General features: G+C 43.9%; 1 protein-coding gene across 1 annotated transcript in view; it reads left to right on the plus strand.

Moving 5' to 3' along the window:
• erf (Ets2 repressor factor) overlaps positions 1 to 17761 on the plus strand; it is a 32507-nt gene extending 14746 nt beyond the window's left edge. The window contains 5 exon segments of the mRNA XM_069176524.1: positions 6944 to 7178; positions 13447 to 13559; positions 15544 to 16298; positions 16300 to 16446; positions 16592 to 17761. Of these exon segments, the coding sequence (XP_069032625.1) occupies positions 6944 to 7178; positions 13447 to 13559; positions 15544 to 16298; positions 16300 to 16446; positions 16592 to 17242 (1901 nt within the window). The 3' untranslated portion in view covers positions 17243 to 17761.
• Positions 17762 to 27098: the final 9337 nt, after the last annotated feature.

Genomic DNA, 27098 nt, shown 5'->3' on the forward strand with positions numbered 1-27098 from the left:
ACTCCATCCTTTGAGGGTAATTATGAGATCAGCTCGGTGAGGAGCAGAGCGTTTTCAAACGGTAGTTTGAGGCTCAGGCGTCCTCATTTAAAGTGGCGCTAGACTGTCTGTTGCACAGAGGTCGTTAAAAGTGGAAACCCAGACAATTTGGTCTTAAAGGCAATTATCTTAATACTTTAATTTCGAGTTCCTAAAGTTTTTCATTTCAATGCTGAATTGAGTTTGGAGCGTTTTCATAATTATTTTTACATTTGTTGATTTGTTTCTTCCTTTTAAAATACGACTTTCTGCACACGCCGGTACCGTTTACGCCCAACGGAGATTCCCAATTTCCTGCTCTCTACCCGTTTATTTCCTGCCTTTCTGTGTTGTCCTGATCTCATCCCTGATAAAACCCCATCCAGATTTCAGGAGCAGTCAGCCGGGCCCCGGCCATTTAGCCCGGGCCGGTTACCTCTGTGCCCCTGAATCATTACCCTGCAGGCAGACACACACCGACCTTTCCAGCGGGATAAATATAGCTCCACCGAAGAATAGGAGGAAGGGAGGGAAATATAAAGGGGGGGGGGGGAGTGGATGGATAGATGGAACAGCGTGTTAAAGAAACTTCTTGGTAGTAAGAAAGAGGCACGGCGGAGGAGGTCGCTTGTGTTTGGTCTCGGCAGCTGCGTGCCTTTTGGACAATACCCCAACGATGGCTATCGGTTATTACGAGCCCGATTCCCACCGCGGTGACGTCAGAGCCGCGAAAGAAAAGCGGCGCTGCGTGTCCAACTCGCTGATTGCGGCCGCACGGACGGCGTGTTTCTCTTGGAAAGGCGAACGCAGGTGGTTCGGGACCGCAGGCTAGCGGCAAACGAGCACTTTCGACCCCGTGCGTGCCTATATATAGAACGCAGCCAGGCCTGAAACCGTGTTTCACCTCCGCCTGACAATCAGAAATTCTTCCTGTCTGGAGTCGAGTTTGCCAGAGAGCACAGAGGCTTTTGTCTTTTGTCTCGTTTCGCTTTCACTGACTTCGCTTCCACGTCCAGCCTGTAAAACAAGCTGCACGTTGACCAGCCGGGGGGCAGGGGGGGGCTCGTTCCCAGTGACATGCACTTTATAATTAAAAAAAAAAAAAGCCCCGCCAGGTTTTTACATGTTGGCATAATGTTTGAAAAGTGTTTCCAAATCATTTTAAAAGGCTCTCTGGAAGTTTGCCTGTTGACAATCCGGTAACACTTTTCTACACGGCTCACGTGTGAATAAAAACAGTTGCACTTGCCAGTAAAAGCACATGAAGGAACAATGTTTTTACATGTATGGTTTTACGTGCACTTCTCGTACAGGAGAGTAGAAATCAGTGGTGGAAAGTAACCGAGTACAGCTTTGAGGTACTTACACTTGAGCAGGGTTTTTCCTACTATTATAACACTTGTGCTTTTTTCACTGTGTTTAAGCCGAATGAACCCAAAACACCGTTTTGTGCGTAGCGAGCTAGAGCTCAAGAGTGTGTGTGTGTGTGTGTGTGTGTGTGTGTGTGTGTGTGTGTGTCTGTGTGTGTGTGTGTGTGTGTGTGTGTGTGTGTGTGTGTGTGTGTGTGTGTGTGTGATGGTGAGGCTGTAGCGTAGCCGTGCACTGTGTCCACAGTTTAGGCAATTTGTCTGTGAATAAATGCTCCGACTCTTCAACCCCCAAACCAAGTTCCCGTGTCTAGCTTTCGACCCGCTGATTAACGGGAAAGGGCTCGGCGACAATAAGTTTACCAAACCTGACCTGAAGATGAACCAGCTGTTTTCTCATTTCCGTGGCAATCTCAGCCGCTCGTAAAACGGAGAACGGAGAAATATCTTCTCTGCTGCCTTCAGCTGAGTTTGTAATGTTTATTAAAACGAGTCAAACTCTTGTAAAGTTAGTTTGCCGTTAGTTATACCTGGACAGGTCGCCAGTCCATCATAGGGCCTCTACTGATTAAATACTGTATGTTGTATAATAAATAATTATCCAGTAATATAATGTAAAAAGTACAACTTTAATGGAGGACTTTCGCCTGGTGGTGACAGAGAGGTACTGCTACTTTTACTTCAATAAATACACAAATATTTAACCGCTAGAAATACTAATTAAACTGTGCCGTAATCTCATATTTAATTTTGAAGCTGCAGATAAAGACAACTGATTTAATACATTTGTTAAAACGACAGAAATTTGTTGAAAATTCTGAAACTGTCTTCCCTTCTCAATAAGGACAAGATAACAAGTCAACTCTGTAACCTCCCCTGCTGCCCGGCCTCATGTGCCAGGTGCCAAATGTCTCACAAGCTTTGCAGTTGTACTGATAATACTCGTTATTTTAATAATGCACTCGGCAGCAACTTATATATATATATATATATATATATATATATATATACATATATATACATATATATATATATATATATATATATATATACATATATATACATATATATATATATATATATATATATATATATATATATATATATATATACATATATATATATATATATATACACATATATATACATATATATATATATATATATATATATATATATATATATATACACATATATATACATATATATATATATATATAGTAATATATAGTAATTTTTAGAGATTACATAAAATTTTTTTTTTAAAAACCAGGCTAGTCTTCATTATAGTAGGACTTCTGCCTGGAAGGGAACGAGGCAGACTCGTGTCTCAAATAATAAAATAAAAAAGTTATTGCTCCCACTCTCGGTCGTTCTCCGTCCCAACTAGAATCTGCCGTTGTCCACATTACGTTCACCACCAGCTGTAACAGATGCACCTCCAACCGGACCCTCAGCTGTGCATCCGTCAGAGGGCCGCTCCGTCAGCCGTGCTGTCTGGCTCTCCCCGATCCGTCTCCGGGGATCTCACGGCCTCCGAATCGGTTCAAAGCGAGGACGCCGTTAAACACCGGCGTCGCCGCGGCGAGAGGCGGCCGTCGGACGCATCGCATCCTCACGCTCCAGCTTCTCTCTGGATACCTCCCCACACCCCTTCAAAAAAAATAAACAACAACAACAACAAAACTCCAAAACTCTTTTGGCAAGTTTCTGCAATTGAATCATATTTTGTCTTGTTTTTGTCGTGACTCCCGCCATTTATTTTTAGAGCTCAAAGCTTTTGTTGCTAGGAGACTGTGTCTCTTAGGAGAGGCCGAGTGAGGAGTGAGGGAGGGAGGGAGGGAGGGACAGAATGAAAGAGGAAAAAAGAAAGAAAGACATGGCGGCGGTGTTGAGGGGGAGAAAGGAGGAATCTGTGAACGACAAACGAACAGGCTATGAGTCAGCAGGGACATCTGCAACACACACACACACACACACACACACACACACACACACACACACACACACCAATGCAGTGGGCATGGTTGCTATTCCTGTGTTCTTTGTCTGTGTGCTCTGTGCACCCACGCATGAACCCACTTACCTTTCCAAACTAACCTGTGTTCTGTATCCGTGTTCTTGGTGTGTGTGTGTGTGCGCGCGTGAGAGAGAGATATTAGCTCGCCCACTTTGATGCCTCCCGCGCCGCGTTGTATGCGTCACCGCGCTCGTGCCGTTACGGAAAACGCGTGCACCGCCGGCGCACCCCGCTGTGCAGCGGCGTGTCGCGTCTGCGTCGCGCAACGCCGAACCTGTCCGCCGCGACAAGAGCCTCGTTGTCTGGTGTGTGAATCATATGCTCGTACCCCGTCAGTAATCTGCCTTCGCATGGCTGTTAGCGGCGATCTCCGCCAGCCTGTCCGTCTCTTGGCTCCCTCCCCGAGCACCGTAGGACATCAGATAGCAGCATGTGGTTTATTTGTCATCACGAACGAGTCTGTTTTTCAGGATATTTTCCTTTTTTTGTTAGTTTTTTTTGTTTTCTTCTCTTGGGAGTGTGTTAGCTGCCACTTTTCAGAAAAAGTGCTAGTTTGTAAAAGTAAAGAGGCACCGTATTTGGAGAGTGAAAGTCACACATTGCACACTTGCCTCTATTTTAAATAAACACGGACCGAGACAGAAAATGCAAAAAAGACATGCAGCGGTCTGCGCTCGTCACATTTAGCTCTCTGATTTACGCTTCGCAGACATCCTTGAGTTAAATAAGCACCGAATATCTCTTGAATAGCCCGAATATTTCTAAAAGTTATACAAAACAAGCTGAACTACTTCAAAAACACGTCCTTGTATCAAGTTAGTCAGTCAGTTTAAAGTCATAAAATGTCTCCAATACAATGTTTTTATGACGCCTCAGGCTTATACATTGAGCCCTTTGATTGGGGAACGAATAACAGGATCGGTACGCTTCATTTGGGTTCGGGGAAGAAACAATGCAACCGAGCTCCACCAGAATTCCTGCAAAATTTGGTGTCTTTTGGACAAAAAAACGTCGCAGCTTGAAGCGCTTAAATCTACCCTGAAGGGGAAAGCAAATTACTGTTACTCAACTTGTGTGTGTGTGTGTGTGTGTGTGTGTGTGTGTGTGTGTGTGTGTGTGTGTGTGTGTGTGTGTGTGTGTGTGTGTGTGTGTGTCTCTCTCTCTCTAAATCTCTCCATTATTTAGCCAGACGCTGATTACAAGGGGAGCTCATAGCAATGTCAGACGCACCAATAGTTGGAGTTTGGTTGTGTGCAAAGTTTAAACAAGTATTTTTTGTTCCCTAAAAAGAAAATGCAAAATCGACTTTACGTTGTAATTGACCTTTTGTGGTAAAGTGACAACTCTGTATATTGTAAACAGCAGCGATTGTATTTGCAAGTGTACTTTTGTGGCTTTTTTTTTTTTTTTTTTTTTTTAAATACGTCTGCTTCCTCAACAATGCCTCGATGTCGTTTGCAGACACGTAGCTGCACTTTGCACACCTGATAGTGGACTTTGGTTTCAGCGTGCTGCTTCGCTCTTTTTTTTCCATGACTCACTTTGACTCCATTTACACCTGCTAATAAAATGTGATCTGGATAAGAGAAAACACATGTTCGTTTTCAAGCAGGTTTGCGATCACGGTGGTCCGGTCGATACATCGGCCGCATTTCAGTCGATATCAACGAGCAGCGTTCCTGCTTTCGGAGAAAGTGGCTCTCGCGCGAGTCGGGATTTTGTTACCGACTCTCGAGTTTGTCGTCAAGCTTCAACGAACGCGGTTGTTTTTCATCAATTGTTGCTCTCCTGAATCCCTGCGAAGGACTCGCTGTCCAGTCAAAGCAGCTCCAAAACACCAAAAACTGATCTTTTGACAAAAAAACACACAAAAAAAGAGCCTTTCTGCCTTTCTGCCATGATGGAAAGTAAATATCAGGCACATGTGTAATATTTGATGAACTAACGTCTGCCTCTTTTTTTTGTGTGTGTCTTGTTTACTCTTCTGCTCAATATGAACTCGGTCCAGAGAAGCACAAAGTGCAGACAATAAGAGCACGTGTTTAGTAAATGGAAAAGTCATAATTGATTTAATCATAATCTGGGCACCATATCCACGCAGGCTTCACCCTGCAATTCATTTACCAGGTGTGTCCTCTTTATTTTCCTTTTTTTTTTTTTTTTTCAACTTTTACAACTCTTTTTGTTTTCATGTCGTCTTGTCTGTTTCTCATCGGGTTTTGTACGTTTTTTTTCCCCCCCTTTTTTTTTTTTTTTCTTTTTTGCCGCTTAATTGTGTAGTTTTATGGAGCTGCCCTAAAGCAGTTTCCTATCTAATGTTGACAGCCCAATAAAGGATAAATATTTCCACGTTTTATATCCCAAGTTTGTTGGTTGCGTACACATGTACATCAGGTGATGTTTTGGAGATAAAGATCTCACACACACACACACACACACACACACACACACACACACACACAGTGACGTAACGGCTTTCATATTATATCAGCCGAGACCGTGTCATGCAATGCAATCGAACTCTGGTTCGATTGGACGCAACACACACACACACACACACACACACACACACACACACACACACACACGTACGTGTTACAGTCGGTCAGCCTTGAGCATATCGTTGTTAACAGTTCACCGTCACTGCTGTATAGATATGACGGGCTTTGTAGAGTGTGGGAAACTCATAGCCACCCTAGTATTTAGGATGGTGTGTTTCTTTACAGTTACACACACACACACACACACACACACACACACACACGTGCACACACTCAAAATTCAGCATTGTTGTATTGTGCCCATATGTTTCCCACCCTCTGCTTTCTCGGCCTGACTGCCAAGACACATCTGGTCCTAATAAGGTGTGTGTGTGTGTGTGTGTGTGTGTGTGTGTGTGTGTGTGTGCGCGCGCGCTTTTGTGTCACTGCCGTTTGCTATGCAGCCTTTCAGCCGGGCCTTCTGTTGAAGTGGTGTTGAGTCTTTTACTGCCACCCACTGCTTTACAAGACAAAGCCTATACTTTTAACTTTTGGGATGATGGTGCGTGTGCTTTTGTGAGCGGTGCGTTCTGATAGCACTTTATAAAAAACATAGCTTATATTTTGTCTGCGCTTACTTCAAGGCCCGTTGACCTGTTAAAACAGTGCTGATTTTTCCAGCTTTTATGCCGATTGCGGGAAGGTTTTGATGTGACTGCAGCCTGTGGGAACACATTTAACCCAAATGCTCGTCGGCAACTTTCAACAGGCACCGAAGACATTGACAGAAGATGACAAAGGATTTTAAAACTTTCCCTTCTTTGTTTTGTGGCTGACTCAAATCCTTACTCAAATGTTCCTCTCTACCGACCTGCTCGTAGTTTACCATCCTTGACTGTTATTAGCTGTAAATACACGTCGTTTTCAGCTCACATATCCACCTGAGCAACAGAATACCTCGGAGGGATAACGGTTGCAGTTCACCAGAGCTTTTCATTTTGTTTTTTCTTGATCATCCACCTGACCAGCCCTCTCCCCCTCTCCCCTTCTCCCCCCAGGGTTTGCCTTCCCGGACTGGGCCTACAAGCCGGAGTCGAGCCCGGGCTCCAGGCAGATCCAGCTGTGGCACTTCATCCTGGAGCTGCTGAGGAAAGAGGAGTACCACGACGTCATCGCCTGGCAGGGAGACTACGGGGAGTTCGTCATCAAGGACCCGGACGAGGTGGCCCGCCTGTGGGGGGCCAGGAAGTGTAAACCGCAGATGAACTACGACAAGCTCAGCCGAGCACTCAGGTGAGACTCAGGAAGGGGAACAGTGTTGTGTTTGAGTGTGTTTTTAAAAGTTTTGTTGTTGTTGTTGTTGTTGCTTCCTTGATTGGTGCAAATAGGATAAATGGTGAGCACCTTTTCCCCCTTTAGAGGTTTCACACACAAACCGATGGCAAGGTGCTCGCCTGGAGAAACTTGGGGTTCAGTGTTTTTTTTCCAAGGACACTTCAGCTTTCGGATTTGAGGTCGGAATTGAAACGCCAAACCAACGATTAGTTGACAGCCCACTCTACCATCTGAACTTACTTAAAACCCTGCATGTAACGCAGCACGACAAGCCACAATATAAACCATTCACACAAGACTGTCGGTCACACATACGTTGTCATCATCCATCCATTACCCCCCCCCCCCCCCCCAATGCTTTATCCTGAATAGGATCATGGGAGAGTTGCAGTCATGTTCAGCAGCGTTTGTGATGGAAAAGGAAAGTTCTTCCACAACGTCGTTGGATTTGCCAGCACGAATTATTACTGTATGTGTTTACGCCTTTGAGGTTTAGGGGTTAAGACACCGACCATGAACCACAACTTCCACTTGTCAAGTTCGCTCTGTGACTTTGGCCTCTCTCTCTCTACCCCTCACTTCCTGTCATCTCATTCATGAAGACATAAACTGCCCTCCCACCCCCACCCCCCCCCCCCCCCCCAAAAAAAAAAAACCAAACAAGTTTAATATAGATTATGCCTGTTGTATTAACTCTAAAGTCGCCCTTTCTATACTACTATAAAAACCTTGTGTTCACCTCGTTAGGTCTGATGTAAACCCGGCTGACTAACAGTACCACAGAGTCCGGATGAATAACACTTGTTGACATATTAACACCAACCACAAACACTGGCTTCCCTTTTGATCCCTTCCTCATTCTCACAGGTATTATCTGTGCTTAGTGGGACTACTTCGGGCCGATGCTAAAATGACGCTTCATATTTAGGTCACGTGTTCCTCATAGGTGCAGGAATCGGGTATCAGACGGTTTCATCATGTTGATCTTAAGTTACATGAGCTGGAATCATGTTTGTTTTGAACTCCAGATGAACTGTGATGAAGTCAGTGAAGCACAAAGGATTGATTTTTTTTATTTTTTTTAAAGATTGAAGTACATCAGACCACAGCATTAAGAAAGACACTATATTTATTCACACGGAGCAGAATATTCCAAATTTAGATTCTTTTTTTTGTGTGTGTGTGATTAAAAACAAACTAAAATGGCATTTAAAAAAAAACTGAAGCTGAGGAATAAGTGATGAAAGCTTTTATCTGACTTCTTGTAATTGTTGTGTGCATCGTTGGTGAATTTGAGCTCGCGTAGTCTCCCCTTTTACAGACAAAAATCGTGATCTCAATTCGCATATCGGTACGATCTCGTTTCTAAACGCCAACGATTCTGCCGCATTTTCATTCGGGACTCGAGCTGCATCAAAACAAGCGCTCCTCTTCTCTCCCTCAGCCAATAACAGCGTAGCGTTACACCACATGATGCAGAGAAGCAAAAAAACTGTCAGCGAGGGGGGGGAAAAATCCCAGTGAGAGACAGAAAGAAAGAAAAAGAAATCTCACAGACAAATACTTGTTTGAAGGTTGTGATTAATGAAAGAAGACAAGAGACTGAACTTGATTGTTTTCATGTCCATAAATCTGCTGCAGCTCAGCTGAAAATGGAGCGTTTCCAAAGTTCATGTCGTGTTTTAGTTTTCTTCTGTATCTAGTAAAAGAAAAAAAGAAAAAAAAAAAAAGGAAAAGAAGAGCACTTGAAAAAACAATCGTGATCTCAATTTTAAGCCAAAACAAAATCCTCATTCTCACTTCATCCAGAATCGTGCAGCCGTTCTTCCATGGTTAATTTGAGCTTTTGAAACACACGAGTAAAAAAAAAACCAACAACAACAACAACGACGGTATGTTGTCGTGAATTGTGCATCTGCGCTGCGAGCTAAAGCTCCAGGGTGACAGACGATTTAGAAACACACACCTTCACCCTTTGTGGAGCACATGTGGGATGCTGCAGGGTTTTATTTAGCTCCTCGTCTGTTCTCATCATCGTGTACACACACACACACACACACACACACACACACACACACACACACACACACACACACACACACAGTCATCAACGTCGCCTCCTGTGTTGTAGGTTGGTGTGGGTACTAGTTTGGCGTGGTGATGACTAGTTACGCTGCCTCGTCACCACACACACACACACACACACACACACACACACACACACACACACTTAACACCGTGTTATATGTCATCCCTCCTCCAGCCCATCTGTCTTGTTTGTTGCTTAAACTTTTTTTTCTTCTTTTCTTTCCCAAACATAGCCTCATATTGCATATTAAAAGACAACAATATTTAAAGACATTAACTTGCATCACAACATATCTGAACACCAATTAATTGATCGTAATGTGATCATGAATTTTAAAAGTTATGAAAATAAACACCAACAGAAGTATTGTGTGTAATGCTAAAGCTAATGTGCAGCCCTGTTGCCGATTAAAGAGGCTTTGACCTACTTAATATTTCGCCACACAGCGCCAAGTAATAATACAGTTAATAATACATCAGTAGAGGCTATTTTTTCCACCGGACCCGATAAGCTGCCGTTGAAATCAATGCTTCAGGCTAAAGAAAGGCGCCGAGTCATCGTTTGACCGATGCCAGATGGAGATCGCAACAAGTTGAACAGAGCGAGTCGGACGGGGGGGAGATGCAGAGCAACCTTCAAAATAAAACACCCGTGAGCCGACCGGTGCAGATTCACAATTGTTAAAAAAAACAAAAAAAAACAAACAAACACACTACATCATCATGCGGGTTTTCAATTTGCACAAGAAATGCGTTCTCCACCCGCTACAGGCTTAGTATGTGAAGTAGTTAAGCAATAATTAAGAGGATTCATGTGATTTTTATGGCTCAAACGCAGCGAGCAGAAATGTGTTCGTCTGAAGGTTTAGCACAAAGTAAGAAATAACAATAAACAACCAGCTGGAGAACGTTTACCTGCCAGAAGCACAAAAATCAAGAAAACATGATCAAATCACGAAGTCACAAAAAGAAAATTTAACACACAGCATGCAGTTTTTAATGCTGAATAGTTTTTGTTGAAGTTGAAACAAAAACTGAAAATTAGTTGATTTTAAAAATGTGTGCTTAACTCCGATGCTTCATACTTATGTTACAAGCCAATTAATAACTATAAATTCAAATTAAGGTTTGGTTTGACAAGTCGTAGCTGAAGTAACATATGAGGAAATGTTTTTGTTGTTTTTTAAATATCTTTGTATTTATTCCTCAAACTTGTCACGAATACACAGAAACAGACCAAAACGCTGCTCCCCAAATTGAACGCGAACGTTTAATGGTTTGTATCCTCAAAGAGGAATTGAACCCACAGACGTTTAACAGCATATTATCAATCAATTAGCTCTCGGAGCCGTAACCTTCCCTCTGGTCCCGGCGAGTATTTACCATGAAGGAGCAGCTGGAGCCCAAACTTCGCTGCGAGGGCCTTTCCTGTGGTTTGTGAACCTTTTTTTTTTTTTATACGAACAAACCAGCTGTTAATTAACTCTCGACGTCTTTGGAAGAAAAGTTTCTCCTCCATCTTTGATCGTTTTGCTTCCCGGCGTCCTTTTGAAGTGAGCGCGCGCACGTGCGAGTTCGTCGGCGTGGTTTGCACGTGTGCAGAAACGCGCCCGCTCGGCGGTTTCTACCGTCTCGGCCGTCAAAGTCCTTTCTGGTTTATTTGAAGGAAGTTCAAATGGTCTTCAAAGAGCAGGAGGCCTCGAGGGAGTGTGTGAGTGCCTGTCCTGTATTGACTCAGCACTGTGTGTGTGTGTGTGTGTGTGTGTGTGTGTGTGTGTGTGTGTGTGTGTGTTCTTTTCACATATATGTGTCTGGCCTCCCCCCCCCCACCCCTCCACCCGACTCGTTCAAAGTGCCATCCATCCATCACGTCTGTGAACATTATGTCCCTCCAGCTTTTACTGCAGATACAGCCCTGATATCATTAACACCCACACACAAATCCTGTCATTTACTTCCTTGTGTGTGTGTGTGTGTGTGTGTGTGTGTGTGTGTGTGTGTGTGTGAGTGTGTGTGTGTGTGTGTGTGTGCGCGCGGCCACCTGTACATTAGGCTGTTGTCACGGTCATGAAACTTTAGCGGACTATTAATTGTCCGATAAATAATTGCGAATAATGAAATGAATTGACTTTTTCTGTTAATTTTCTCCCACTATGATGCTATAGGTGTCATTATGGTTTTAATAATACACTTTTACCTTATCAAGAGGAGACGTGTTTTGCCAATAATCATGAGAAGATCTAAATTAAAATGTCCTTTCTGTTTATCTTTTTTCGGCTTTGTAAACAAACATTTCACAGTTTCAGATATGACATGAACATAACTTTAATATACAAAGCTTAATACTGAAATATACAAAGATATCACTCACGATGACGGGCACTAATAACCAAAATAAACATCACCATTCACATTCTGTTGAAGCTCAGCAGAAGAAGGCGGCGCAGCGAGATGACGTCATCAGAATAGCGCCGGTGGAAAATTACATTTCTGTTCCTTTTATTCAGCTGTTTCTACACAAATGAATGGAAACACTACTATTGATCATGAAAAATGATGGCAGTCACTTAAAGTAATTGCGATCAGGCGATTATGTAATAATTGAGATGGGCTGACACCCTGGACAAAAGTTCCTGAGAGTTGAAATCAAATTTAAAGATCTGCCGTTTGCTTTAGACTTCAGACTTCCCGTCAGCTGTTTTTCAGAGTGACGAAGTTCTCTACTTTCTAGATGTAATACGCAACAAACACATTAAAAAAGACGCTTTAATCATCGACATTAAGTCCGTAGATTTGTTCAGAAGACCACAAAACAAGGTTCACTGCTGAAGGATTTCACACTGAAGACACACGTGTGTGTGTGTGTGTGTGTGTGTGTGTGTGTGTGTGTGTGTCCCTCCCTCCACTCATTGAGTCATGGAGGGTCTGTACGATCTCCCGGTTCACACACTGCGGCTCCACTTTGTTCTCCGTTGTGCTGAACTCCGGTGACTCATGTTGTTTTTCGCGCCGGAGCGGCGACGCGGCTTCGTCGTCATGACGACGACTATTGTCACTTTGACTGATTTATAAGTAAGGAAACATCTCGGCAGCTCGTGCACCTACGCTCTCTAATTCACCTTTGTGTTTTACCTGCACTGATGATGGACTGAGTGCAGGTCTATTGCGTAACGTGTGCATGTTATGTATTTGGCCACAAATAAACTATCGATCTTGCCAGATGGACGGATGCATAAAGAAAAACTGGACGGGTGGATGATTAAAGGGGCGGTTACATAAGCTGAGACACTCTCTCTCTCTTTTTTTTTTTTTTTTTTCTTTTCACACCTTTATAATATTTTACTTCCAGCCTCTCCTGCCGCCGGAGAGCAGCTCAATCAAAGAATTATTGACGACAAGAGGCTTATTTTCAATTTAGTATTCAGATGGATCCATATTTTTTTTATGAACAAAAGTAACCACTGAGCTCTTCTTTGCTCGATGTTTCCTGGAAATGATGAATAAGAGATTACACATCTCACAATGAGGAGGCCAGTCGCAGCTGAATGAGAAGTTTTTATGTAAAGAAATATGAATGCTTTCGGGTCCTGAGTCACAGGGAGCCATTTTATTGTCTCTTAGATGAGCTGTCGAAGGCCTCGCTGTTCACTCCTCTACATCACTGCCCGTACGGACGATGACTAATGCACTCTTACTAATGGAGCCGCTAAATCCGAACGGCCGACTCGCTTCCTGAAGTCATCGCTGGGAGAGTTTGGCTTTAACGTTCACATTTACTGAGTGATGTTGAATTACGGTGCAGGCAGTGCTTTGAAGAGACGTTTGGTCTTTTGTAACATTACATTTCGTTGTTGTTGTTTTGATTTTACTGGGGAACCTGAAGGATGCTTTCATATTTCATCTGCCGACTACAAAGTTTCTCTGTTCTCACTGAATGTCTGATTTTGAAGATCCTTCTATACTTGCCAGCAAATATTTCGCATCGAAACTATCTTTCAAAATAAAGTTCAGATAGATTCACGACAGCTCGTTCTTCAGAGGAAAAAAACTCTGGATTAAAAGTGGCAAAAATATTTTGTTTGTTTGTTTAGAGGTTCACTTATTAAAATATGAAGTCTCCGTGTCCTTCTCTCTTCAGATACTATTACAACAAGAGGATCCTCCACAAGACCAAAGGGAAGAGGTTTACCTACAAGTTCAACTTCAACAAACTAGTGCTGGTCAACTACCCCTTCATCGACATGGGAACCGGTAAGCTCCACATACGAGATGAAGCATCCTCCGCTGATCTGTGGACTCTGGAGTTCAGGTGTCTGAAGAAGCAGAACCAGAGCTTTCTGAGCTGCGATGAATAAAAACAGGAATTATTTCCAGTTTTTTTAGTGCCAACTGTGAAAGTCAGCGGCATATTAACCTTGAAAAGAAACATGATTCAAGAGACTTTCACCCTTTGTCGAACAAAAACGCTTCGGCCTTCAGGTGTGACTTATTAAGGTCTTCAGTGCTGCAGTATGAGTTTGTAAATTTGGGATTCGGTCACAGAACCCCCAAAAAAGAAAGCTACTTGTGAAGCATGATTTGTCTCAACCAAAATAAGACAGTTAGTGAAAGTATTGCTCTTCTCATTTGATGCCATATGCTCCTATGAATCTAATTTTTTTTTTTTATGCCCCGATTTTTTTATGCCCCGATTTTGGGTTCCAGTCGGGGGCGAAGAACCGTACGTCGGAAAACAGTGAACGTAACTGGAGAGATTCAAATGTTATTGTCTGAGAACGTTTTCCAGTCGGTGGGAGAAGATTCGTCCCAATTTTGCTCCAAAATCCTCTGATGGAAGACGAGTTTAAGAACAAATCATAAACAGAACTTGTGTGTGTGTGAGCAGGCATGCATCAGCCTGATTACTGTGAGGGTGGGTGTCTGCCTGGTAACTGTGTGTGTGTGCGCGTGTGCGTATCGAAGACATCGGCGTGCCACGTCCCCGTTTATCCCTCCTCCTCCTCCTCTTCCTCATCCTCCCTTCGTCGTCTCCCGCTCTGGTGCCGGCCACCCAGTGTAAACACAGCCCATATGGAGCGTTGGATTCTGGGTGACATAAGTGCAGCACGAAACTTTAATTATAGCCTCCGTGTGATGTGGCCCACACACTGACATGTTGTGATATGATGGTTACATACGACGGACACACACACACACACAAATGCCCACGTCAATCTGGGTTGATAGGCAAGCACAGACGCACACGCTACATAAACACACACTTTTTCTCAGCTCATGGAGATATACACACACATATACACACATATACACACACACACACACACTCGCTCAGCAGCACTGGAAAAAACAGAGGAGCCCAACCCATGTTTGTGATGGCAGTAAGAGCGACTTTTCCAATATTTAATTCTGGCACGTGCTCGGATGCCAAGAATTTATTGCAGTGCCACAGTCTCGCTGGCAGGAGAGCGAGAGGAGGGGTTGGGGGAGGAGGGAACCTGTGGCTCAGTGTCCCGCTGGTTTTCTTTGTGTGCGCCTGTGTAAAATTAAAAGCTACTCTCATATGTTACTTTTCCCCCCGTTAGCTTCACTTTAAAGGGCTCGCTCATCCACGAAAAACTAAGAATCCCTCCAATCACAGTTGTTTTGTTTATTTTTATTTTATTTTTTTTATCGGATCCGAAAAGTGACTCGGAGAGAAAGCTTCAGTTGTTTTACTGCATCCTCAACGGCACTTTTACTCCACGAGTTTATTTATCCGCAAAAAAAAAAAAAAAAGGTTTCCACAAAGCGTTTGTCATCCGCATCCTGAAAGTCCGTTTTACGATCCAGTTAAACGCGGTCGGAAAAACTGGGCCGCTCCCGCTGGACCCGGCATGTGCTCAGGATGGGTCGCGACTTCTGAATGTTCAAAGTTGTTATAATTCCCGGGTGTAATGCGTTACTCCTGTCAGAAGGTGGCGGTAAAGCGCCTGAAAGCTAATATTCAATTAAATGAATTGCCCGTCACTCATATGTGTCTTTCAGAATAAAAGAGAAGTATCTCTGAAGTAAACCCAACATATGAAAGGCATGCTTTAAAGAGTAGCTGCATTATACGTGAATATAAAAATGGAAATAACAATCAACAGTATTGAGCTCCTTTACTTTTTTTAGATCTGTCTCACATGATACGATTGTGTTCAATAAAATAGACCTTTTTAGAAATGGTTGACAGCAGTTTGATTTTGTCTCCCAGGTCGAGGCGTCCCCCAGAGCGCCCCCCCGGTGCCGACCGGCAGCACCCACTTCCGTTTCCCGCCCTCCACCCCGTCAGAGGTGCTCTCGTCCAGCGAGGAGCTGCGCAGCCCCGGCATGTTCAGCAGCGTGGCGCGCCGCATGGCCCGCGGGTCGGTGAGCGACTGCAGCGACGGCACCTCCACCAACTCGGAGCTGGAGGAGGCGGTCGGCGCCGAGGAGCGGGCCGTGGGGTCCGAGAGGGCTTTCAGGGGCCTCCTGCCGCCCCGCCTGCCCCACGACTCTCTGTTCAGGGTCTACGGCGGGGGTCCGAACCCGGCGGGGCTCCCCAGACCTGCACACAGGGTCCACCCGGACCCTCTGTCTCCATTCCCCGTCTCCCCCCTGCCGGGCCCCGGGGGTCTGCTGGCCCCGACTCTGTCCCCGGCCCTGTCCATGACCCCGACCCCGCACCTGTCCTACACCCCCTCCCCCTCCCTGTCGTCCCCCATGATGGGCTCCCACTTCTCCTTCAACCCAGAGGACATGAAGCACTACCTGCAGGCCCACACCCAGTCCGTCTACAACTACCACCTCAGCCCCCGGGCCTTCCTCCACTACCCCAACATCATCATCCCCCAGCCCCACCGCCCCACCCTCGAGAAGCCGGCCGCGCACCACCTCCACGGCCCGCCCATGTCGCTGTCTCACCCGCTCAGCCAGGACGACGGCCACCACCAGCACCCGTCGCCGTTCAAGTTCAAGCTGCAGCCGCCGCCCGCTCGGCCGCAAACACCAGAGGGAGGCGGGAAGCTCGCTGGCTGCCTCTTCATCCTCCTCCTCTTCCTCCAGCCAGTCCTCCTCGTTCACAGGGTCTAGTCACATAAACAACTGTGGCCTGGCAGGAGGCCCTCCAAAAATCAAGGTGGGTCTCACACACACACACACACACACACACACACACACACACACACACACACACACACACACACACACACACACACACACACACAGCCTTGAGGGTTTGAGAATGTGGAGTCATAAATAAATTATACAATATTCCTTCCCAGGTGGAGCCCATATCAGACATCGAGTCCGAAGAAGAGGTGGAGGTGACCGACATCAGTGAGGAAGACGAGCTGAATCACAACAATAAGGAGGACGAAGGTGACATCTTCACCCCGACTGCTCGCCACCGTCACCATCAGCTCAACAACCATCACCAGGCGAACGGAAATGGCGGCAGCCCCTCCGCTCCTCTTCCTCCTCCTCCTCCTCCTCACGGTAACCCCGACGACGACGACGACGAGGAGGTCTTCAAGACTCCCGCCACGCCTCATCTGGGTGGCGGCGGCCTGCCCTTCCCCCTGATCAGCCTGAAGAGCGAGCCGGGTCAGCCGGCTCCCATCAGCCCCGGCGGCACGCGCTGCATCCCGCTGAAGCTCCGCTTCAAACGCCGCTGGAGCGAGGACCAGAAGATGGAGGCGGACGGAGAGAGGGACGAGGCAGAGGACAAGAAAGTGAGGGCCGAAGGAGAGGAGGAGGCGGCGGCGGTGGAGGGAAAGAGGGAGGTGGAGAACGCAGGAGGAAGAGGAGGAGGAGGAGGAGGAGGGGGGGTTGTTTTGGGGCTGATGCTGCCACCACCTCCCACCCAGCGCAGAGCGAGCTCAGAGCTGCAGAGAGCTACAGCACAGCTGTCTCTGGAAAACACAGGCTGCTGAGCTCCACACACACACACACACACACACACACACACACACACACACACACACACACACACACACACACACACACACACACACACACACACACACACACACACACAGAGAGAGAGAGGGGATCTCATTGAGACCTGGAAGTCTTGTGAACAGGTTCAGCCGCTCTGTGTCGACCATAAAGACGTAAATGTGGCTGGTTTTGTTTCGTCGCTGCGTTGGAGACATGAACTGAAAGGTCGTCACGCTTTTTTAATCTCGTCCTTCGGTGTTTATCTGAACGTGTACGTGTCGTATGCAGGAAACTGCGTTTTTGTGCAATAATCGAAGGAGCCGTCGGTCACGGCGCCACAAAATATTTTCCTACATCCGACGCGTTCGACGACAAAACTCGAACGAGACCTTTTCAGGTTTTCATCGCGTCCTTGTCGTCAAGTGCTGCCGCCAGCGGCCGCAATGCATTATGGTCCACCACAGACGTGCCCGTGTTGCCTCTCATGTACAGTTATGCGGAGACCCCCCCCCCCCCCCCCCCCCCCCCCCACACACACACACTCACACACACACACCCCACCGCCACAGCAGGCCGAGAGGCTTCGTGCTGCGACTTAAACACTAAAATAAACCAAACTCAGATTGTACATTTTAAATTCTGCCCACTTTTCAGCAGCACCAGAGGCCGAACCGCCGGCCGCCTCGTCCGTGCCTCCTCGCCCTCACCGTGCCAGTACGTGCTGCCATGGCGACCACCTCGCGTCACACGTGTGCCCAGATGATGTCTTTTTTTTTTTCTTTTTTTTTTTAATGGGAACTTATTTGTTTTATCTGCAACAAAAATCACATCGGGCGGCCTGAATCGTACAAACAGCACACGGAGAGAGTGGAGAAGGATTCCTCACACCTGTCTGGAGGTGGTGAGCCCTCCTTCGAACCCTCCCTCCCCCCCCATCCTCCTCCCTCCCCCTTCTCCTTTGTGCTCAGCAGAACAGACGGACACGTCCCGATGTTACAAAGAAGCGCTGATAGAGATTATAGAAGTGCCTCTCTGTCTGCACCCGTCGCCACGCAGTCGTTTACAAGATGGAGGACAAAAAAAACCAACAAAAAAAACGCAGGCGTCACTATGAAGGGTCTCCGAGTGTTTCCTTTCAAGTGGTGATTAGAAAGAAGTCTGCAATCAGTCTTTTTTTTTTTTTCCTCCAGGAAACAACCCGGACCGAGCGGTCTCCTCGTCCTCCGCTCCTTCACTACAGTGTTTAAAAGAAAAAAGAAAAAAAAAAAGACGGGAGATGAGCCGAGAGACGCGGAAGACGAAAGTGACGATCTCGAACTCTTGTCTCTCCCGCTTCTCTTCACTTGTTACGGAAACGAGGAAGCAGCTCACGGCGAGGCTATAATTATACACACACACACACACGCACTTGTTTTCTGGGAGCGTTCGCTGTTCTGAAGCTGGTGTAAACAACAACAACAACAAAAACACAACAAAACATCAGGCCTGGAGGACACGGAGGGCGTGTCAGCGTTTTTTGTGTAACTTCGCACAATCTATTGAGGGCATTTGTAGAGTTTCCGCCCTCCGACGTACAGATCAACAGCTCTCTTCTGCATTCCCGTTTTATTTTGATTTTATTTTTTTAAAGACTAATCTTTTCTGTTAAAGGACGTCGGTGCCTCTTCAAGACGTGGACAGTATTTTCAGGGCATTTGCAGTGATCTGAGGTTGTTGTTGGTTTTTTTTTCGGTATTCTCGATATAACAGCCGAATCTGTTCATGTGATGTTTTTTTTGAGAAGCGACTATTGAACTGGTTTGTCGAGAGGGAGGGCGGGGGGGGAGGGGGGAAGTGGGAAGTGGGAGGGGGAGGAGGGGAAGGAGGGGGGGAGTTTAATGAATGAATGAATGAATGTCGAGCCTCAAGGTTAACTCAGGCAAACCTTCACCGAGACGTTGACAAACAGCTTATTTTTATGACGTTTGAAAAAGGAACTTTTTCTGCCCATTTTAAGGAACAAACAATTGCGAGTTAGATTGTGCCTTTTTTCTTTTCTTTTTATCAAGTACCCCCAAAAAAATGTTTTATCACACTCACACACACACACACACACACACACACACACACACACACACACACACACTACCACCATGCCTTCAGCTTTTATAAAAGAGATACAGAATAAGCAAATCTACACATATATTTTATTCAAATATATATTATATTTCAATATGGTCATTTGATACAAATCAGGAAAATCCTACTATTTTTAATGGTAAAGATATGTATATATTCTAATGGGCATATTATTACCAGTATAATTCAGCCTTTGCCTTCTCACCCTTGCCTTCTCTTGACCGTTGAGCTGCAGTGACAAAAAAAAAAAAAAAAAAAGCCCACCAGTGTCAGAGTTTTATATTTATATTGTAAAAAAAAATGTACAAAAAAACCAACTGTTATTGTGCATTCAGGGGAACGGAGGGTGTGTGTGGAGAACGTGAGCCGAGCAGTGAAGCAGACCCGAGGGGTGAAATGGGACTTACGTCGTCAGCCGGCGGGGTTTTTTTTGTGGTTTTTTTTATCATGCGTGGAGTGGCGGGCGGGTGGGCGGGGCTTACCACATCTGGAGGTGAATTAAATTCACCTCGTCCTGCTCGGTGCGCTCCACCCGCCTCAAACTCGACTCCTAAATTATTTGCAGCCGCCCGTTTAACTGAGATCTGTTTTAACAAAACAAAATAGGGAGCCAGGGAGGGAGGTGGAGGGGGGGGGGCGAGTTGTAACGGGGGAGCCGGTGACCGACTCATTCTGATTGGACGACACAGACGTGCAGCAGGTTTTTCAGCTCAGCTGCTGATAGGACCGGACTTTGGTGTGACCGTGGACTCTGGACTCGAGCGGCTTCGAGTGCGTACGGGCTGGTCTGAACCCTGCTCACACACGCACACACACACACACACACACACACACACACACACACACACACACACACACACACACACACAGACACACACACACACACACACGCGCTGCCCTGGTTAGAGTAAGGCTTTACTGTGGCTACAATAAAGGGAAACATGACATCACACGTGACATCAGACGCCCCCACAGTCTCCCCGGAGGAGACGGCATAACCATAGAAACTACACCCAATCACACACACTGAGGAAACGACATCACAAAACCTCAGCGCAGAGCGGAGAGAGAGGGACTTCCCATAATCTGACTCGCTTATTCTGCTCCGTGTGTGTGTGAATGTGTGGTTTCTATGGTTGTGCCATCTACACACACACACACACACACACACACACACACACACACACACACACACACACACACACACACACACACACTACGCTATTGAACACAGCCTACAAAGAGTCTTGGCTCAGGTTTTTTAGCCCCATTTTCTTTTCTTTTTTTCCAGATTGTCCAACCAGTCTCATATTTGTGTCTTTAAACATTTTAAAAATCGTTGCTTTTGCTTCACCAGACACAAAAAAAACCTGAAAACAAAAAGGTCACACATCGCTCCTCCTTTAAAAAAAAAAAAAAAAAAAATTGTTTTTACAAACTTGACGATTAAACCTCCCACTTTTTCTCATTTTGCCGTCAGTGCAGATTGTTCATAGCGCCAGCGAAACTTTTAAGGACAGACGTAGCAGCTAACAAGCGTCTGGTAAAGGAAAGTTCAAAAACAAACAACCAGCCGGCCGTACCTGGAACTGTTGCACCTGTGCTGCCTTACCTGTCGGCTTCAAACTGAAACACCCGAGAACAGCCGTCTCTCCCCGCCAGGTCCAAACCCCTTCGATTCCAGCGATGCTGTTCTTATCATTTTCCTCTGTGTTTTTTTTTTTTTTTTTTTTTCAGACATATTACTGTTACTCTTGTAATTATTATATTATTAACATTTTTGATTACGTTGTACCCTCTTGCCATGGCCCGGCCTCTTCTCCATGAATTCCTGTTTTTGTTTTTTCCTGTGCGTTCCTGTTCCAGTTTGCACTCTCTCCCAGGAACTTTAACTAGATCGGCTTTTTTTTTTTTTTTTTTTTTTTTACTCATGCTGTTTTTATAACCATGTTACCGTGGACAAGAGGAGGGTCACATAATTCCCACATGATATACAGCGGAGGGGGAGGAGAAAGTATTGTTTTCATTTGTTTTTTTGATGTTGTGTATATATATATTTTTTTTTTCCTTTTTTTGGAGGATTCTGTAAGAAAGAGAAGAAGAGCGTCGTACTTTTTAACCATTGTATTATTTGACATGCGTCCCCTCCCCTCTCCTCCCCCCTCCCGTCCTCTGCCCGTCTCTCCTCTCATGTCCACCTCCAGCGGTGAGCTGTCACTCCGGAGGAGAGACGGACGACCTACCCGTACTTCTGTTTCCCTTCTATCTGTTCATCTTCATTTGTAATTAAACAATAATCAGGGTTCATTAAAAAAAAAAAGGTAAAAATGGTCAGTTTACCTGTCGTTATTTCATTTAGTCACCTTTTTATGTTCCTTTTAGCAAACAGAGAAAAGGATTGAGAGTTTAAACCTGCATCATACTGTCTTAAAAAGTACTTCAATTTGTGTATTTGCCAATAAATATAATAAAGCGATCAACAGAAAATGTTCAACTACTTTCATAATCAATTAATTGTTTATTTTTATTGCAAAAATGCCACAAGATGTCTGCTTCTTATCTCTGTTTACTGCTTTTTTAAGTCTTTGTGATGCTAAACTCAATGTTTGGCATTTGAATATGTCAAATTTGTCATCGGGAAACTGAAGCTTCGCATTTAATTTTGCTTTATTTTATTGACAAAATGATCCATTGAAAACGAATCCTACAGATTAAGAGATAAAAGAATATAATCATGAGTTAGAGTCTGATCGACTACCGAGAGGTTTGATGCTGGTTACCAACTGGTCCAAAAAAAAAAAAAAAAAAGGCTTTTCCACTCTCAGACATCAGTCAAACGGCGTCATGGGTTTTGAGCACAATGAAAGACTTTAGTTTAATACATTAGATTCAGAAATTGCTTTTTAACATCTTTGTTCTCACTTTCCACGTGTGACGCTCTTGAGTTAAGCATCAGGGCGAAGGCGCTTCACTTTCACTTCTTGGATCTCCAGCAGCTCGTCACGGTTGCCCTGACAAAAATCCCTGCGAACTTTTGAACATAATTACGATGCTAATTGTGTCCACCGATGACGCCTCAGTGATTCACACCCACCTTGTGTTTTTCTTTTCTTCTGCCGACATGGAAGTTTAAATTACTCACCAGACTGACAAATCTCTTTCACACACTACGTGGGTTCATCTTCTGCTCCGTCTCATAGTTTGAATCGAGCCTCAGACATAATAAGTGCTCTTTGCTCTGTAAAAATAAGCCAAATGATTAATAGATTAATAGCCAACGGCTCTTCCCAAAACGCCTCAACTTCCACATTCAATGAAGGGAAACGGCATCTGAAAGAGAATTTAGACACTAAATCTCTGGATTTGAGACTAAATCTAAATAAGAAGATAATCTAACAGCAAAGTGATGTAAAAACTTGACTGTCCTTCACACTTGGACACTTTTCTGGGCTCTTCACCAAAATCTCCCTCATTTCTGTTGTCACAAGGACGTTTTTTTGTTTTTTTTCACCCCCGTCCAATTGTTGACCTTAAACGAGGCCTCTTTAAGTTTAATTATGAAGCTCATTAAAACATAAAGCCTGAAGAGATGTTTTTTTTCTACCCTGTTTTATACGTAATGATCACTTTACAGCCATTAAAGACCGCTGGAGTGGAAAGCCTTTCAGTTTCTCACCCGCTTCCTTATTAAAACTCTTGCTCCCCCTGCTGTCCGTTGTCAGCACTGCAGTTTCAGGCCTCCTTCGACTTGCTCCCCAAAGTCTCGCGAGAGTTGGGTGGGTGTCTCGGGGAATGGATGCACGGGAAGTCAGAATGTCTTCTTAATGGAGTGTTTTCCTGAAGACTGTTTACATGGCAATGTTGGGATGGAAACAAAGACAGACGGAAAACCCTCCAAGTAGGTCAAACTAGGTTATTAAAGGTTATAATAGAATTTGTAGGTTTTAAGGGCAAAAAATAAATAAATACATAAAGTAGTTTGCTAAATATGAAGCGAGCAGCCGCTTAGCTTAGCTTAGCTTAGTTTAGCATAAAGACCGGAAACTGCAAACGACTAACTTGTATAAAAAAAACAAAACCTTCCAGCACCACCGTAGTTCATTAAACAACTTTAAAACAAATATATATATTTACTTTGTTTAATCGGTAAAAAATAAAATAAAAATAAATAAAGTGTAAAAACGTCTTTAATTAGTTGCTAGGCAACGAGCAGAGACCGGCGCTATCCTTTTTTTTTTTTTTACACTTTTAGTTTTTGCGCCATTTAAACAAATGAATATAATCTTGTTCTTCTGAGTTAAATGTTGGCAGGCAAATTTAGTTTCCCCCGTTTTCAGTTTCTAAAGTAAACTAACCGCCTTTTTCTGTGGTATTGACGTAGTTAAAGAAAAGTTTGTTTATTTTTTATCTTTATTCACGAGAAAAGGGAATAAACTTTTTTTTTTGTTGTTTTGTTTTGTTAAATGTCACACTTCTTTTTTTAGCTTGTGTTTTTACACTCATCATTGTTTTGGATACGAGTTCTGAATTATTTTATACTTCTTTTTTTTTGGGGGGGGGGGGGGGGGGCTGATTGAGAAACAGCTTCATTTTAAATGTCATGACTTTCCACACAAAACTGATTTCAGTTCCTGTTTCTGACTGAAGGACTTACTGGTATTTACACACCATCTCTCTCTGTGATGTCTGCTGGTCTCATTTTTTATCATCTTTTTTTTGTGTGTGTGTGTGTGTTTTCACATTGTAAAAATCCTGTTAATCATTTCACCATTTGTTTACACCCCCCCCCCCAGAAGCATTCATCGGCTGCTGATCTCAACAGGGTGACGGGTCGTATTAAAGGCAGTTTGATTGACAGGCTGTTTGGCCTCCAGCGGAGAGGGATTGTTGTCTGCCTGAAGACTGAGGTCAGAGGTCGCAGTCCAGAGGGCCGGAGACATAAACCAGATCACAACAGAAGGCTAATTATCATGCCTTGTTGCCAGACTCCTGCTGGGACGCCGCCTTCACTTTCACCACCGAGTCACGGTGAAAATGCCGGACCTCTAACATTTAAAACCTGGTGAGATAGTTGATTTAGTACTTTTTTTTTGTTTTATAAGTAATATACTTACCTTTTGAGCGAAACATTGACTTTAAATATTTGTATACACGAGAGGGAAGGGACTACAAATGTATGTAATTGGCGTAAAAGAAAGTGAGAATTAATTTAAAGAATCAATTTCCAATCAAATCAATCAAATTCCAAAAAGGTTTTGAAATAAAATTAAAATAAATCATATTAAGAATTTCTTTTGCATAAATTTAAATCAGCTTCGATTAGAATCTGAGCTTTTATAACAACATTTTGATAAAAAAAAAAATTATGTAAATTATTTCACCTGTTAGAATAAAAAAAAATCATAAATTCTGAGACTTAATTTAATAAAATAAATAAACTGTATACATATCAGTTTTTGACCCGACAAAAAACACCTGTACTACTAGATTTAAAAAAAAAAAAAAATTAATATATGTTATGAATGAATTTTCATGAAGCGGCTTCACTCTAAACACAAAAAAGCAGCGCTCAGTAAAGTGTACTTGACTCAGTGAAGGTGTGTGCGGAGGATTACACGCTGACTGTCGTCTACCTGAGCAGCAGCAGCAGGGCTGCGAGTGTATTTCTGGAGGCAGATTGTCCTTGAGGCTCGGTGAGCCGGTGGAACAGCTCCTTCAGATAATGAGGACTCATTATGAGAGTCACGGCGAAGACAACGTCCACGAACCGCTGCTCAGATCTGCTTCTGGGTCAGTATGTTCTCATCCAACGGTGCTCCTCGAACAGCGGGGGAGAGTGAAAATATTTCTGGAGGACCTTCGTGAGAGGCAGGAGGTCAAAGGTCGGTCTGGTCAATTTTGCAGTAACATCATGAACCTTAAATCTGGAGTAGGCCCTCATCCGTCCGTCATACATAAGCCCCTCCCACCACACGCTTCACACACGCGTGTGCGTCGTTCTCTCCATCGTCTGAAACACTTCGCCAACATCGACACGTGACGCCCTCTCTCCGTCCATCTTCCTCCTCTCGGGTTGCTTTTCAGTGGACGTAGTCGTTGCCAACGCCTGGAAGAGGAAACCTTTCCTGCAGGATTACACACCGGTGGATCAGATTTTTTTATCTGAAGGAACATCAGGACACCATTTGCATTTGTAGGACAGCCAATGGGAACGCCCTCTCTCTGAAATGACTGGTGATTCGACGAAAGTCTTTGTCACAGGCAAACCACAAAATGCATACCCCAGATTTAATAAGAATAAAATGTAGACGGACATAGCAATTCATATTTTCAACACCTGTTTATCTTCTACTCACCAGTTAACAAATATCACGTGTAAAAAAAAAAAACAACAAAAAAACAGCCTTTAAGCTTCCCACCCATTTATCTGTAAAAGCTGCTCAAATTACCAAATATATCAGTGATGACATTGTAAATTATGAAACGAAACTTTCACACTTTTAAAAGTGGTTCTCAGAAAAAAACAAGATCACTTCCATGTAGGTCAGAGTTTCAGACACCAGTGAGACAGCGCCATCTACTGAGCAGTACGGATAACTGCTGCAGGAGTCGATAAGCCGCCTCTATTCTTTCACTCATTTCCATTCATTGTTTGATGTCCAGCCACGTCTCACTAGTCTGTCGGTGTAGTTGTGTGTAGGGAACACTGATTCCTGTAGAGATATACATATTTGAGTGGTAGTTCTTTTTTTTTAAATGATATATAGAAATACTGAGAACAAAGGTAAATTAGAAGTTTATTTTTATTTTATGTTTGTCTTATTGCACAAACATGTCATCGATATATATATCAGGCTGTTTTAATGTTTCAGCTGCTTTAACAAGGGACCAAAAGTTAGTTTTTACTAGTTAAATTATTAAAACTGAATTATTAAATTAAAGTTATATATTACGTAATCTGTTAAAACATGTGAGGCCTTTTGGGCACAAAACCTCTTTGTGTTGACCGAATGTGTCTCCAAACTGGAAAATGGTCAAATTAAGTAGATTTTAATATGCCAGCACCGAAATAATCCAATTTCTTAATTTTTTAGTGAATGTGTTGGATGGATGTTGACCCACAACGGGACACAACATTTTTACAGATCATATATTGTACGTTTTGCTCTGACTGACAGCTATAGTTACTACTTATTTTACAAAACATACAATCATTGTATGAAATAAACTAAATTATCTCCACCTGAATCAGCTTCAACATTAAAATGCTGCGTTCATGCAAGTGCATCATTAATGATAACATACTATAACATAAAAGCTTTGCATCATGGGTAAATTTAATACTTTGAGTACATATTGTTAATACTTTTGTACTTTTACTAAAGTACACCTGAATCCAAAACCTTTCCTTGTAACCTCGTTATTCTCACTTTCTTCTGCAGCCCTCCATTGTTCTTAAACTCTTGACTGCATCACATGGTCTTCATCAGCAGATTGAATTTGCTGACTCGCCATAGAGCTGTTGCGTAATATTACATCATTCTTAGCACCCTTTAAGGACCTTCACAGTTCATTGTTGACTTTTCCTTCAAACTCAAGATCCACTCACTGGCTTTGTTCGTTTGTTGCTTTCGACTACGTTAACTACACGTCTTCAGTTCGACTACGTTAACTACACGTCTTCAGTTCGACTACGTTAACTACATGTAGGGAGTTCAACTACGTTAACTA

The sequence above is a fragment of the Embiotoca jacksoni genome, unplaced genomic scaffold (assembly GCF_022577435.1).
Source record: "Embiotoca jacksoni isolate LCO1_2020_lvr unplaced genomic scaffold, fEmbJac1.0.p SCAF_7, whole genome shotgun sequence".
In the NCBI taxonomy this organism is placed as follows: Eukaryota; Metazoa; Chordata; class Actinopteri; family Embiotocidae; genus Embiotoca; species Embiotoca jacksoni.